At 55.0% G+C, this 14,962-nt stretch overlaps 6 protein-coding genes across 6 annotated transcripts; 2 read left to right on the forward strand and 4 right to left on the reverse strand.

Annotated features, from left to right (window-relative positions):
* Positions 1–4: 4 nt before the first annotated feature.
* On the reverse strand, positions 5–2,011 carry HMPREF1541_04754 (uncharacterized protein; the record flags this gene model as incomplete). The annotated part of the gene is made up of 1 exon (XM_008719098.1): positions 5–2,011. One exon carries the CDS (start codon positions 2,009–2,011, stop codon positions 5–7), a length of 2,007 nt encoding a protein of 668 aa, XP_008717320.1.
* A 393-nt stretch (positions 2,012–2,404) lies between these two features.
* HMPREF1541_04755 (uncharacterized protein) lies at positions 2,405–3,772 on the forward strand (the record flags this gene model as incomplete). The annotated part of the gene is made up of 3 exons (XM_008719099.1): positions 2,405–2,422; positions 2,475–3,045; positions 3,099–3,772. 3 exons carry the CDS (start codon positions 2,405–2,407, stop codon positions 3,770–3,772), a joined length of 1,263 nt encoding a protein of 420 aa, XP_008717321.1.
* Positions 3,773–4,756: 984 nt separating this feature from the next.
* HMPREF1541_04756 (uncharacterized protein) lies at positions 4,757–5,737 on the forward strand (the record flags this gene model as incomplete). The annotated part of the gene is made up of 1 exon (XM_008719100.1): positions 4,757–5,737. One exon carries the CDS (start codon positions 4,757–4,759, stop codon positions 5,735–5,737), a length of 981 nt encoding a protein of 326 aa, XP_008717322.1.
* A 169-nt stretch (positions 5,738–5,906) lies between these two features.
* On the reverse strand, positions 5,907–7,617 carry HMPREF1541_04757 (uncharacterized protein; the record flags this gene model as incomplete). The annotated part of the gene is made up of 3 exons (XM_008719101.1): positions 5,907–7,371; positions 7,471–7,543; positions 7,593–7,617. The coding sequence occupies 3 exons, from the start codon at positions 7,615–7,617 to the stop codon at positions 5,907–5,909; spliced, it is 1,563 nt and encodes a 520-aa protein (XP_008717323.1).
* Positions 7,618–8,597: 980 nt separating this feature from the next.
* On the reverse strand, positions 8,598–10,403 carry HMPREF1541_04758 (uncharacterized protein; the record flags this gene model as incomplete). The annotated part of the gene is made up of 3 exons (XM_008719102.1): positions 8,598–9,390; positions 9,545–10,331; positions 10,385–10,403. The coding sequence occupies 3 exons, from the start codon at positions 10,401–10,403 to the stop codon at positions 8,598–8,600; spliced, it is 1,599 nt and encodes a 532-aa protein (XP_008717324.1).
* A 2,454-nt stretch (positions 10,404–12,857) lies between these two features.
* HMPREF1541_04759 (malate synthase, glyoxysomal) lies at positions 12,858–14,490 on the reverse strand (the record flags this gene model as incomplete). The annotated part of the gene is made up of 2 exons (XM_008719103.1): positions 12,858–14,071; positions 14,130–14,490. The coding sequence occupies 2 exons, from the start codon at positions 14,488–14,490 to the stop codon at positions 12,858–12,860; spliced, it is 1,575 nt and encodes a 524-aa protein (XP_008717325.1).
* Positions 14,491–14,962: the final 472 nt, after the last annotated feature.

Below are 14,962 nucleotides of genomic sequence, written 5' to 3' on the forward strand. Positions count from 1 at the left end.
ACCTTCAGGCGGTGTAGTAACCATGTCCGTATTCAACAAGCCATGGCCTTTCAATCTTGCTGAGGTCTTTGATATAGATTTTCTCTCCTGTCTCGAGAAGCTCGTGGAAGATGACGTACTCGGCTTTGCGATTGAACATGAGGGAGGTTGGGTGGGCATACAGAGTGACGTTCCCAGCAGCGGACCTGAAGCTCCCATCTGGTTGCATCTTTGCCGCCTGACTGAAGAAACCGCTTGTAAGACACTTCAGAACAGCGGTCGCTTTCTCAGCACCGTTGGTTTTGGCCTGGTGTGCAGGTCCTGAGTCGTCAATTTTTATGCCCAACCTCTCAAGGTATCGTCTGAGTTGTGCTCGAATACTAACTGCTCGCGAGAGCGATTTGTGGTTCAGATGATGGTCCCGGCACCACTTTGCCTCCTTCTTGCCCTTCGTCACGAAGGCTTGGAAGACGTTGAGTAATGTCAAGTGATCGCCTTCTTCTGCAGCAAATTTGCGCCTCGATGCTTCCATTGCTTTCTTCTGGCCCTCGTGATGAAACCAGACATTGCCCTGCAAAGACGTCATAGCTGCAATGCTAAGCATCTCGGACAAGCAGTTAAATGTCTTTGTATTGGCCGAGAGCAAACATTTTGCCATCATCGGAGGAACTGCAAGTTCAGCCATTCGGGAACCAAGAGGAGAGGTAAGTTTCGCGTAGTCGTCCACAGCACCAAGAGAGTATAGTAGCTCAAAGGCACGGACCAACAGTTGCGCTGGAGGTGGAGAGAGAAACGGGAAGCGGATAATGTTGTCGATGCCGAGTGCTTTCAATTGCAATACTAACGGAGCCAAGTTTGAGCGCTGTATCTCTGGGGGCGTAGTCTCTGACAAGGCTGCAAATGCTGATTGTGTATACAATCGATAGCATTTGCCAGGCTTCGTCCTGCCAGCACGACCGGCTCGCTGGGTTGCGCTTGCTTGCGATACTGGAGTGATTGCCAGAGCGTCAATGCCGGTGGTAGGAGAGTAGGCACGAAGTTTGACAAACCCACAATCGATGACATGGACAATGCCAGGCACAGTAACAGAGGCTTCGGCGATGTTGGTAGAGACGATGCACTTTCTCGTGTTCTCTGCTGCCGGGGAGAAGATGTACATCTGCTCGGCCGTGGTCAGGCCGGCATAGAGCGGCAGAGGCTGGAGAGCCTGAGCGCTTGCGGAAAGGGTCGCCGCTCGCTCTGACAGCTTTTGAACAGCATCATGGATCTCTTCGCGCCCAGTGAGGAACATCAGAATGTCACCTGAAAGAGGCTCCTGGCTGTGGATATGAAAAGCAGTCTCGACCGCTGTATCGACATAGTTCTCAGCAGCAACATTTGAGTACATAATGTCCACGGGGTGGGTGCGTCCTTCAATGCTGATTATGCGGCATTGGGAGATGGTAGCGTTGTTGTCGGTGGAGTCAGCATCATCATCATTATCCTGGAAGAAGGCTGCCACTCTTTCTGCATCGAGAGTTGCGCTGCTAATGATGACACGGAGTTCTGGTCGACGCTTCTTGATCTTCTTGAGTAGTCCAAGGAGTATATCGGAGCTGAGTGACCTTTCATGAGCCTCATCGACCATGATGACAGAATAGCGGGAAAGCAATGGGTCGACGAGCGCTTCTCGTAGCAGCATACCATCTGTCAGGAACTTGATCTTCGTACGAGAGGACGTTACATCTTCGAAGCGAATAGAATAACCCACTACCTCTCCAACGGTACACCGCATTTCCTGCGCAACACGGGCGGCCACCGAGGTTACTGCCACACGTCGTGGCTGCGTGATGGCGATAGCCTTGCCATCTTTACACCAACCTGCTTGTTGGAGGAATTGCGGGATCTGCGTCGTCTTACCGCTACCAGTCTCACCGACTATGATGGTAAAGTGAGTCGTCTCAATCGCGTACAGGATACTCTGCTTGTGTTGCGAGATAGGAAGCAGAGCCGCTGGCTGACGAAGAAAATCAAGAATCTCCTCGTTGTCCATTGTGGATCGCTGTGGTTACGGGTGAACCACTACGGCGTCTCTTCGGCCACATGATCATCTCATTGCAGACTCAGTTACCCGTCCTAGATGACGCTCCAAGCAGAAAGCAGAAGATATCGTAGAAAAGGGACCAACGGCCTCCTTGATATTGGGGCAGACCAATGAGCAGACGTGTGGCTGTAGTCCAGTTTTGGTTTAGCTGCACTCGCCACAATCAAACCTTGGCAGTGGCTTGGGCGGGAAACTCGTCAGCCAAGAGCAAGCGAGGCATTGAGCAAGGCCGCCGCGACAGACCATCCTACCCACCGGGTTTCAAACAGATCAGTCTTCCCCATTCGACTTCTGCCTGTCACATTGCTACCTTTGCCAGCATTTCTTCAACATACAGCAAACATGGCAGACAACAAACCCGTAAGGACTGGCTGCTCGAACCGCAGAAGCATCTGTCTGGCTAACTACTTAGGCCTCTCCGGTATCACCCTTCAAACCCTCCGATGGTCCCCCAGAATCACCCACGACCGCACGTCCACTTGATTTCGATAGCGACCAGGAAGGAGGCACATCCACGCCGACAGGCGCCAAATCGGAGAATGCTCCAAACCCACCACCGAAAGACGAAGCCCCGCCAACCAAACCCCCGCGACCGATGGGTGCCAGAGAACAAGCCGAGCTGACTTTGCGAGAGGCGTTCCCTGGAGTCGAGGCTGGAGTGGTGAGAGCTGTCCTTACTGCCAGTGGTGGCCAGGTTGAGCCTGCATTCAATGCCCTTCTCGGCATGACAGATCCGGAGTCGCAGCGCGAAGCAGATCCGCCAGCGATGCCCCCTCGGCCCCCTCGTGGAGCCCCCGCTCCGCAAGGCCAGATGAGCCAGATGGAGGCCGATGAGATGTATGCTCGGCAGTTGCAAGAGCATTATGGCAACTCTGAATCACGGCGTCCGGGCGTACACAATGAACACCTTCAAGGATCAAGACAGGGCCGGCCAGGCTCTAACCCAAATCCCGACGACGTGCCATGGAGAAGTTTCATCGATGGTAATGACCGTCCTGAACGAAATATACTGTCCGTACGCTAACATATGACTCAGATGATCTGCCCGAAATTCGTGACAATATTCGACAAGGATTCCTGGAGACCCAGAAGACTGTCAACAGCTGGCTTACAACCTTCAAGAAGAGGATAGACGGCGAAGATGACGACCAGGATTTTGACAGACAGCCAGCTCGACCTGGGCAAACATACGGACAGCCACAAGGTGGCCGTCGGAGTGGCGAGACCCGACGAAGTGCTGATATGCAGAGATACGATGCTGATCCTCAGTTGATCGGAGACGACTTCTCTAAGCTCGAGCTCCGTGACGGCGACCCTCCCCCACGTACCTCTAGTCGACCCCTGGCCAATCCAAATCTCTTCAAGTCTGATGGTCAGGCACGTAAGTCACCGACAGGCAGCGGCCGCAAAGTATCTTTCCAGGACGGTCCGCCTGAGGAGATTGGTGACATGTATGCTGGCAACGACAAGCCCACCACCACGAGTGCGCAGGCGCCATCTTCTGGGAAGTCTAGCAAATGGCAGCCCTTGTCCCAAGTTGAACCATCACCTGTCGACAACGATCCTTTCAGCCTTGGTGACAGTGATGATGACAAAGATGCCAAACCGATCACCCTCAAAGATGATGAGGAGGACGAACGGGTCAAGAAAGCGACGGGCGAGGCAATGAAGGATAGCTTGGCGAGTGAGACCAAGAAGGAGACTGCCTGATACCCTGAAACGCTGTGTCTTGGTGCTGCGGAGGCATGCATGCGGAGGCAGATTGAAATAGAGCACAAAGTCGCTTTGCGTCGGCAATACATGCAGCGCAGCCGAATCGTGTTCTTCAGCACTATCTTTCACTTCACCCTGCTGCTGCGGTCATGACGATCACTTACTATTAGCTGAGGCAGTGAATGAGGTTGTCGAGGACGCGGCTAGTCGTCCGCTTGTCATACTATGCTGGGGCACTTATTTGTGCGAGAGGGAAGAAGTCCCCTCTTGATCCCGTGGCAAAGGATGGAAGAGCATGAGGCATCGAGATTCTCGGTGTGGGAGTCCGGAATCGAACTACTGTGCCAGCCATCTGTAGTATATATTTTCCAGGCAGTGAACGCGCCAAGACCAGCTCTGTATCAACCCCCACCATGCTATTGTCACACCAACCCATCCCCGCAATAAGGCTTCTCAATTCGTTGCAGCATACCACCAACGTCTGGTAGCAAAGTACCCAAAGCCATGCCTAAGGGACCCGGCGAAGGGGCTAGACAACCCTCTGAAAAAGGCCCCCAAATGTTGGGGTACCAAGTGGGGGGTCTCAGGCAGGGAAAAGGCGACAAACAAAACCTCGGTGCTAACGCCGTGCCTGGCCGTACCCACCAGCCAAACATCTGTCTTCTTCTCCAATCGTCTGCGGGTGGACTGCCCGGCGCTCTTTGCGAAGGCTAATTCGACGTGACGCCAACCATGCGGTTTGCCCACAGTCGCTGTGCGGGCTGTGCGGGGAGAGTGCCGTGGTCCGGGTTTTGAATGCTGTTAGCGAAGAGAAGGTTTAAGAAAGAGATCTGGAATGTCATATTCTCAATATATGAGAGGTCTGACATACTACCGCTACCTTCCAGACAGTAAGTGACACACGAGAACAGCAAGGCAAGCAGCACGCATTGGACTACATTATTGGGGAAAGGCACTCGACATCCATCAACACCTTGAACCATGAAGATCCTCATCACAGGCGCCGGCGGCTTCATCGGCCAGTTCCTGGCGCGCGAGCTGCTCAAGAACCCCGAGCACCAGCTGGTGCTGACCGACGTGGTCGACTTTGCCGTGCCCAAGGGCGCCGCCCACCCACAGAACGCCAGCACGACCAAGGTGGACCTGCTGGCAGACCAATCCATCATCACGCCAGACCTAGACGCCATCTACCTCTTCCACGGCATCATGTCGGCGGGCTCCGAAGCCAACTTCGACCTGGGCCTGCGCGTCAACCTGGACGCCACGAAAATCATCCTGCAAAGGATCCGCGAGGTCTGCACCAAGCGCGACGGCGGCGTGCGCGTCGTCTACTCATCCAGCCAGGCCGTCTACGGCCGGCCCTTCCCCGACGTGATCGACGAGTCCGTCTTCCCCACGCCCGAGGGCAGCTACGGCGCGCAGAAGCTCATGTGCGAGCTGCTCGTCAACGACATGACCCGCAAGGGCTACATCGACGGCCTGTCCCTGCGGTTCCCCACCATTAGCGTCCGCCCCGGCAAACCCACCGCCGCCGCCAGCAGTTTCATCTCGGGCATCATTCGTGAGCCGCTCGCGGGCCAGGAGTGCGTCGTGCCCGTCAAGGACCGCGATTTTCCCTCGTGGGTCTGCTCGCCCAAGACGCTCATTGCGAATCTCGTGCATGCGTTGACGCTGCCGCGCGATTGCCTGCCGAGTCATAAGCGCACGGTCAATGCGCCGGGGTTGCTGGCGACGGTGCAGGATATGTTGGATGCGTTGGCCAAGGTGGGCGGGGAGGACAAGTTGAAGCTGGTCAAGGAGGTCGATGACCCGGAGCTGGGCAAGATTCTGTATTCGTGGGCGTACAAATTCGACAACTCGCTGGCCAGGAGTCTGGGCTACAAGCCGGACAGCAGCTTCGAGCAGGCGGTCAGGGACTATGTGGAGTTTCTGGAGGAGGAGAAGAAATGGGCGGCTTCATAGTTGACCAAACCCCGAGGGTGGGCGGGTTTGGGGTGTTATAAAGCGTCTGAAAGGCACCATCGTGTGTGTGTTTTATGGCTTCTGCTACTGACCCAAATCATATAAAGAGCATTTTTGCCCTGGCACCACGCGACTTACAAATGCTCAAGGACTGCAATGACGCCCAGGCTCAAGCATCCTCCCTATGCGCCACCTCCTTCTCGCTCGCCTCGCCAGTCAACGTCTTGTCGTCGACACTCGCCCTAAGCTGTTCATTGAATCCACCCACACTCGCGCTCCGCCAGGGATGCACCCTACTCTCAAACAAAAGATCCACCTCCTCCAGACTCTTACCCGCCGTCTCCGGGTAGGTAAAGAAGACATGAACCGTCATGACGCAGCAAAAGACGCCAAAAATAACGTACGTCTTCCACTGAATATTCGTGAAAGCCGGCGCCACGAAATACGCCAGCGCGAAATTGAACGCCCAATTCGTGGCGGCGCTCAATCCCACACCTTTTGCTCGGTACTTGAGCGGGAAGACCTCGGAGCAGTAGATCCACGCAGCGGGCGCCCAGGTCCAGCCGTAGACGCCGACGAAGATGTACGAGCACGCGATGACGGCTTTCCCGGGGCCACCGGCGATCTGCCAGCGCAGGTTGGCGTTGCCGTTGACCTGGTCGACGTAGTGCCCCCGGGTGGCCATGATGGCCGCGATGGTGAAGTGGAGGGCCATGCAGATGAGTGCGCCGGAGAGGAGGAGGGTGCGTCGCCCGATGCGGTCGATCAAGGGGAGGATCGAGCCCGTGGTGACGAGGAAGATGACGTACTGGATGGCGGATGAGTACAGGGTCGTGTCGCCGCTCATGCCGGCCATCTCGAAGATGTAGACGACGTAGTACATGGCGATGTTGCCGCCGAGTAGCTGCTGCCACATCTGCACGCTGACACCCGCGATGGTGCGTCGCCGGACCTTGGGGCCGAAGAGGGCAAAGAAGGAAATGTCCTCGGCCTCTTTGGCGATGCGAGCTGCCTCCTTGACCTCGTCGAACTCGAGGCGGACGACGTCGCTATCCGTGTTGCCGTTGCCGTGCAGCCGGGACAGCACGTCCAAACAGTCATCCCACCGTTCCTGCGCGGCCAGCCAGCGTGGCGACTCCGGGAAGAAGATCAGCGCCAGGCCGAGAATCAGGCCGGGCACCGCCTGCACACCCCAAGCAATGCGGAACGCGGACGGGCCGGTTACGCCCTGCACACAGCCGTAGCTGACGAGGTACTGAATCAGAATGCCCCATTCGATGCTCCATTGCTGGATGCCGACGACACGGCCGCGGATGCGCGCCGGCGCCAGCTCGGCGAGGTACACGCAGCACTGGCTGCTGGTGACGCCGATGGACAGGCCCGAGACGACGCGGCCGACGATGAGGTGCGTCACATTCTGCGCCGAGCACTGCAGCACGGCGCCGACGATCCAGATGCCCGACGCGATCATGAGGGCGAGGCGTCGGCCCAGACGGTCGGAGACGAAACCGGCGGCGATGGCGCCCGCAAAGCTGCCGGCTGACATGGATGCCGTGATGCCGCCCTGGAGGTTGGAGTTGGGGTGGTCGAAGTAGTCCAGGTACTGCTCCGCGCCGATCCACGCGGACATGGACCTGTTTTTGCTGTCGTCAGCCATATGGGGGACGAGAGCACATCTGGGTGGGCTGGGGGGAAGGACCTGAGATATAGGAACGGTTCGAAAGGGGACTCACGAGATGTCGAAGCCGAACAACGCCCCGCCGATGGTGCCAAAGGCAGCCAACACTGTTGTATATGCCACATTAGCTGGGATGTCGCAAGTGATATTTGGGTAACCATAATCCAGATGCCTTACCGTAGATGTTCGTGAATTGATACATGGTACCACTTGATCTTCACACCGAGGAACAAAAGAATACCCAGCTGGTCGATTGCGACTACCTTTGAAAGGGGAGCAAAGTGGAAGACTTTATACCATCATCGTCCTCACCATTCACCATTTACCCTCTGGGCTGCAGCTTCACGTCGCCTCAACCGGAAGCATACCCAAAGGAGAAGCTCTCCCACATCTCAGATGCGGGTGTGGGGCTTCCAGGGACCAAATTCACAACCATGTCAACTCTTGAACAATCAAAGACTTGGACGAAGGCAAAGATCTCCATGTTTTATCCGGCGCCACGTGGAGAATCCCATCTCCACGGCTCCGGCAAGCAGGGGGACTGGCAGTTGTAGAGCAGTCATCTGCAGCCGAGGAAACGTCTTGCGTGTGTACGCGTGGTGGGTAGATCTTTGGTGGATCGACGTCACCTGGACCGGGGTTCTCGATCGAATGCGCGTAATTATGATGTCCAGTATAGAGAGGTCCGACCTCTGAAGACCCTTTGATCGGCAGATCGGGTCCAGTCTTGACCACCGGCTCGTTACCTGCTTCAGTATCGCTGTGAGAAAGTCAAAATATAAGGCAAGGAATCACTACCGCCCACGATTCGAACAAGATTGTATAGATTCAAGAATGCTGTAGCTACGACAGATACACGAAATCCGAAAGCTCGACGCACACATATATATACACCCTGCCGTGTGGTGAATCTTGCTCACCAGGCTCTGAGAGCAATCTCGTGCAGTGTCTCCCGCCATTGACCTGACCTGACCTGACCTGACAAAGCTCATCCTTCATAGCCCACGTCCGGGCACTGTGCGTATCGCCCCATAATTTACCGCTCTTGATACCTTCTACATGCTGTATCTGAGTCACTCACAGAACCCGTCCAGGCCCAGAGTTCTCCGTCCTCGACGGCACGCCGCCCTTGAGACCGTCTTCCCCTTTCCGTTGTCCTCCAACATCCTCAGTCAGGACCGACTATGGCAACGTTCCACCCACCGCCATGAGCGAGACTCTGCTCGAGGGCGCTGGCAAGTATTTGTCGTCGCCACGGTCAGGATTCGCAAGGACATGCCTTCGTAGAGGGTCCGGCATGGTAGCACCTCTGCCGGAATCAAATCCGTCGACCGTTGCGCCCTGGTCGCAAGGTGGAGTTCTGGGAATGGCGTTTGCCTGCCCTTGCAGTTCGCTATCCGAAAGTGCCCTCGCTTGAAATCGCAGAGGTGATGTGGATCTAATGCGGTTGATGCTGGAGTTCTCCCTGCCGCTACTTGTCGGTAGGCTGAAGTTTGCGGGATGCTGCCTCTGCACAGGCGAAGAGGCCGGGCTTTGGCATTGCGCGTTCCCCTGGCACTCACAACGGTTTGCGTTGAGGCTGCAGACGCGATTCTCCCACGTATGCAAAGAGATAGAGCCTTGTTCCAGATCGTGAAGCTCCGCGCTGCTGTTTCGGTGATGGTGCTGAGCTCCCCACACACTGGCAGATGCACCAGATTTGGTCATGGAGCTGTCTGCGAGCTCTGGGGAGGACGAACCCTTGTCGAACTGCGGCATCATTGGTGGCAGCACATTCCACGACTGGCGGATATCCCGCTTGGTTGCAGAAGGTGGTTTGCTCGACCCATTCTCCCCATTGGGGGGGTTGCGTGCAGTGCTGACGGCATTGCTCATTGGACTGAAGAGAAACTGCCTGCAGAATGGTTTGAGTGCCGGTGCGCTGGCTGCTAGTAGACCGATCCAGAGCTCAAGAAGAGACCAGATCCACGCTTCCCTGCATGAAACTATTAGCGAAGTAGGTGAGCAGGAGTACATGCACTATTAAAGATGTGACAATCGAGGATCATTCTCTCCATGAAAGGTAGATTCTATACAAAGGTGCCTTGATCTTCTGTTAAAGGCCACCGACGTAGAAGAATGAAACTTACCAGAGCGTCCAAGTAAAGTCATAGTCGTGCATTACAACACGGTTCAACATGATAGATCGGCCGATGCCAGCACCAACAACGAGATATGCAACGGCAAACAGGCTTGCCACCGCAATCTTTTGCTTACGAGCCATGTTGAGCTTCAAGACCAGCAAACTCGGCAGCAATGCGGCGTAAAAGTCGCCGACTATGGAGAAGACAGTCGACACAGTGAGCGAAACACCTTCACTGGAGCAGTAGTATTTGCCATGGTTCTCCGTGGCCCATATTCGGTCAAAAGACATCCAGTATGCCTCTACTGGCCGGCAGACAAGTGTCAATGCGATGCAGAAAGCGACGAGGTTCAAGATATTGTAGACGATTCCAATCCATGTTGCCCACCAGAATATCTGGGTGAAGGATACGGACAGTCGGCGGTAGAAGAGTAGGACCGAGATCTTGACGGCGCCCGTCGAGAACAAGTAGCACCACTGGCTCGCCCAGACGTTAAGACGATGAGGTGCTGCGGTCTCCGGCCTGATATCCCATATATGGTATCCGCTATGGTAGCTCCTGTTGCCAATGATGATCAAGATTGTCAATGCCAGCCCTATCGAGAAGGCAAAAACAATGAGCAGGTCGTCGATGCCGAAGGCTTTGGTGATCCAGAGACGGGAGTATACCCGTGCTGTAACGATCAGAAGCCCGAATGTGGCGAGGACGATTGCGCCGTAGACTAGGCCAGGTCCTCTGTTCTCAGGATCGATGTAGTTTGGCTTCGGCCAGGACGCAACCACCTCCAAAGGTGCTAGAAGGCGGCGGGTAAGTCTGAGGCCACGGATATGGAGCGTAGACACTTACGGCGTAGTGTGTCCACCATCGCTGCTTGACCAGGCGTTGTACCTTGGACCGCTTCGACTGTCGGAAACCCGGCAGCCAGCGTCTATCCTGTGTGCCGTCTGACTGTTGAGTCCGAGTTGCGGTGAGTTTCAGGAGTTCATGAGGTCGAGTTCATAGACGGGATTGCCGACCTCTACCGCTGTCAACCAAGATGGCAGTCATAGAGGCCGCGGTGTCTGTGGTTATGTGGAAATCGTGCTAAAATCAGAGAGGTGTGGTAGCACAAAGTAACCGTTGGACAAAGCTTACGAGCGATGTGGCGCTTGACGGGCAGATGTGCGGTTCGCCGATGGTGAAGCTGTCATTGTGGCATATCAGCATATTTCAGATCCATTGTGGGATCAACCTGAGGTCACTAGAGGAAGCGAGGGGTCCACAAGTCTTTGTCAATATATGGCACGGTTCGGCCATCCTGAGAACCTGCTTCAGGTTGGTATGCAGTGGATTCGACCCCGGGTATATGGACTGGCTCCGCACGCGTAACACTGTCTAGAAACTGGCATACAGCTTGGCGTAGACAGCGCTCTAGTAGCTCAGTCCTCGATGGCGTGAGTAGCGGAGACCAAGTCAACAATTCCTTTGGAAAGCCTGGCAGAATGATGGTCGCCACATCTGGGCAATGCTGACGAGGAGGCATACATGTCCGTGCAGGGGCAAGATCTCCATCAGGATGCACAACGACGAAGTAGACGCAATGTCGAGCATGGGCATCGCAGAGTGTCGGTAGCCGTCAGGTTCGCCACAAACTCGAGGCCACGATGGAACAAGCCTTGTTCAGAGACAAATCCAAAGGTTGCGCCTTAATACGAAACGGCGAAACCTGAGTTGGACAATCGTCGTCCCAGGCAATCGTGGATATGCGCCATACTAGTGAGAGTATAAGCCAACGACAGATTATACCCCTGCCTGGTACTGTTTCTTTCTGCGACGCGTGATACGCGACTTTGTTGGGCCTATCAGTCGGCCTGTAGCAACGAGCATAAGCCATGTGTCGCAGACGGACGGTCTCCACCACTCCCCTGACATGCGGAAAAGCCATTCCATCAGGTAAAGACATGGCTGCTTGCTGTGAGTGGACGACCCCTGCCTTGTCTTATTGCGGAAGACGTGCAGCTGGGTTGTTCCGCTGGTGTCTATCGCTCAGCAAGAGAACTTGATAGGCGCCACTGACATTGAGGCTAAGTTTTGAATCATATACCCTGTAGGCGATGTACATGAGGATAAGAAGGCGGACTGCATTGTCTGTTTTGTGTAGTACTTGTGGTCAGGCCGATCGCAGTCGAGACGGTTAGCGACCGGGGTATTTACCACGATCAATGCAGCCGTAACATCGCTTAAAGGGTCTTTCCCAGGTTGTGCGACGCCTTCGCGCTCTTGTACGTGGTAGGGCTGGTATGTACGACACTCGAGAAGCTAGTCCAAGAACGACTTCAGCCAGGGGAAGCAGTAAGAGATCAGGTCTTCCGTAAGGCAAAGAGCTGTGGTTGAGTGATCAGATGGAACACATTGCGAAGGCTGGCAGGCTGGCAGCTTGAAAGTCATCGAGATCGAAAGGCTTGTGGCTCATCGGTCTCTGAATTGGAGCAGCTTTGACGAAAGCTGGAAGCTGCGATCATGTGCCATTTCCATGACAGGTGCTTGCCGACCAGCATGTGTCCTACATATCTCAAGGACTTGAAGACGTATCGAAGTTGGCTGGACGGTCAGTACGGTAGTGGACAGATGCCCCACACGCCGATGCACCTTGATCGTTAAACGTCAGTGCATGCTTTTCGTGGTCGAAAGGCACTCCGCGTGGGCACCGGAGGGCATGGTCATCGAGGCTTGATGGAGTTTCGAGTAGACATGGTTCGGTAAGGCCCCCTACTCTGATGGTTGAAGCACGGGTCGCTGATGGACTTTGGACATGGTCAAACTTCTGACGCGACGGAGCGAGGTGACACCTCTTGTGAGCACTATTGTGCCTCTTCCAAGGCGATGTGTAACAACGTCTATCGTAGAGCTGAGCGACTTCGCTACCGTGAGAACTCGGATATGAGAGTTCGCCAAAACGGGACGCTCGAATCCGCTAACGACAACCCAGTTGCACAGATCGAGCACGAGAAAGCGGAGGACTCATCTCAAGAGCTCGGTCAAACGCTTGTGAGGTTCGAGACAATAGATTTGAATTGTACATTTAGTGTGGACCTCGCTTCATAATTCATGCAGACCCTGTTGCAGACTAGATAGTTCGCCCTCACCACGAACGCCAGTTCGAACGCGGTCGATCGTGCTTTCATGCATTTCCTACAATGCAATCACCTCCTTCATCACCTGCGGCTCGTGACGAGTTCGTCTTACAACTTGGCAGCTGGGCCTACACTGGTGATTTCGTTGTACAGCAGGCTGTAGGATCGTTAGTGTCCCGTTCAATTATGTCAGAAAGGAGATTCACTTACCTCGTCAGGAAATCCGCATAATCCTCACCCGTGACCTGGCCCTCAAAGTATCGAGCGGCGACCTGGAACTTGTTGCCTTTGGGAGCCTTGCTCGAGAGCTCGTCGGCCTGTTCGTGGAGCAGCTTGAGTGCGTAGCTCTTGTCGACGGTTACGCCCTCGGATGTCTTGACGCCGTGTTTGCACCACTGCCACAGCTGCGACCGCGACACCTCAGCAGTAGCAGCATCCTCCATCAGATAATTGATGGGCACGCAGCCCACGCCTCGAAGCCAGCCTTCCATGTAGCCGAGGCCAATGTTGAGGTTCTTGCGAATGCCCTCCTCGGTGATACCACCAGGCATGTTCATGTTAAGGAGATCGTTCTTGGTGACACTAACTTCCTCACGGCGCTTGAATAGCTGGTTGGGGGTGGGCATGTGCTTATTGAAGACATCCGATGCGATAGCGGCAAGAGCAGGGTGCGCAACCCAGGTACCATCATGGCCCGCGCGGACTTCTCTGAGCTTGTCTTGACGGACACTATCCATGGCCTTCTCGTTGGCCTGTGGGTCGTCCTTGATGGGAATTTGAGCAGCCATGCCGCCCATGGCATGCACGCCACGGCGATGGCAAGTCTTGATCAAGAGACGCACATAGGCATCCATAAATGGAACCGTCATGGTGACGGCCGAGCGATCCGGCAGCACAAATGCTGGGTTTTGGCGGAACTTCTTGATGACGCTGAAGATATAGTCCCATCGGCCACAGTTGAGACCAGCAGAGTGCTCGCGCAGCTCATAAATGATCTCATCCATCTCAAAGGCCGCAGTGATGGTTTCGATCAGGACAGTGCCGCGAATGGTACCGCGAGGCATGCCAATGTAGTCTTGTCCCAGCTTGAAGACATCGTTCCACAGACGGGCCTCGAGATGAGACTCCATCTTGGGGAGGTAAAAGTAGGGACCAGTGCCAGTCTTGACAAGCTCGAAAGCGTTATGGAAAAAGTATAGGCCGAAATCGAACAGACTGCCGGAGATGGCTTCTCCGTCGACGGTGAAATGCTTCTCTTCCAGATGCCAACCGCGAGCACGGGCGATCAAGGTGGGCAGTACTCTGTCTGTGCGCAGTTTGTACTCCTTCTCGCCTTGTTTGAAGTCGACCTGCTTGCGAATAGCATCATAGAGATTCACCTGGCCATTGATCATATTGTCCCATGTTGGCGCTGATGAATCTGCAGTATGATTGTTAATAACTTGACCGCATGTTCATTTTCTTGCACGTGTGCGTACCTTCGAAATCGGCCATGTATGTCCACACATTACTGTTCAGAGCATTGACGACCATCTTTCGATCCGTTGGTCCGGTAATCTCCACTCTGCGGTCAATGAGGCCGGGAGCTGGAGGAGCGCCTTGCCAGGTAGCATTGTCTCTGATATGGGCGGTCTCGGGAAGGAAATCAGGAATGACGCCTCTGTCGAGTTCTTGCTGGCGAATGACTCGTCGCTGGAGGAGATCTTTCCTCCGCTCATTAAAGGTCTTGTGTAGGAGTGCAAGGAAAGCGGTCGCCTCGGGGGTGAGGATCTTCTTCTGGCTTTCGTCCACCTTGCCGTGAATGGCGACGCCAGCGTTGAGGGTCTCAATATCAGCCATGTTTACTATAGAAGCGATAGTAGTCAATTAGAAGCAGTGGAAAGCTGTGAGGAGGTGCCGAGGGCAGGGTACATGGACATGATTGATATATCTACGTCAGAGCCGGGGCACGCACATGCTGCTTGAGCCGCGGTCGACTTCCCGACGCACTTCGCTGCGTCCGGGCGCTGCTAGGAGCCAATCGAGGCCCCGATGCTGCTATCCACCAGTTTCCGCTGGCCCTCACCAATGGAAAGCTTAAGGGTCTCTGGGGAGATCAGCCCTCAGAGCTTCGATGTGGGGTAAAGGACGAGGAAGAATTTATCAACATTCTGGCCTCTGACTGCCGACGTCAGCGCAGTTAGCCGAGTCGCGGTGATCTGCGTCACAGTGCAAATCGCTCTCTCCAGTACTTGGTATTGGCAATCTATGATGTATATGGGAAACATGAAGCCGGCCGAAGAGAGTCTCGACGAGCTCTGGCAAGACTCGA

This window comes from Cyphellophora europaea (assembly GCF_000365145.1).
Source record: "Cyphellophora europaea CBS 101466 unplaced genomic scaffold supercont1.4, whole genome shotgun sequence".
NCBI lineage: Eukaryota > Fungi > Ascomycota > Eurotiomycetes > Chaetothyriales > Cyphellophoraceae > Cyphellophora > Cyphellophora europaea.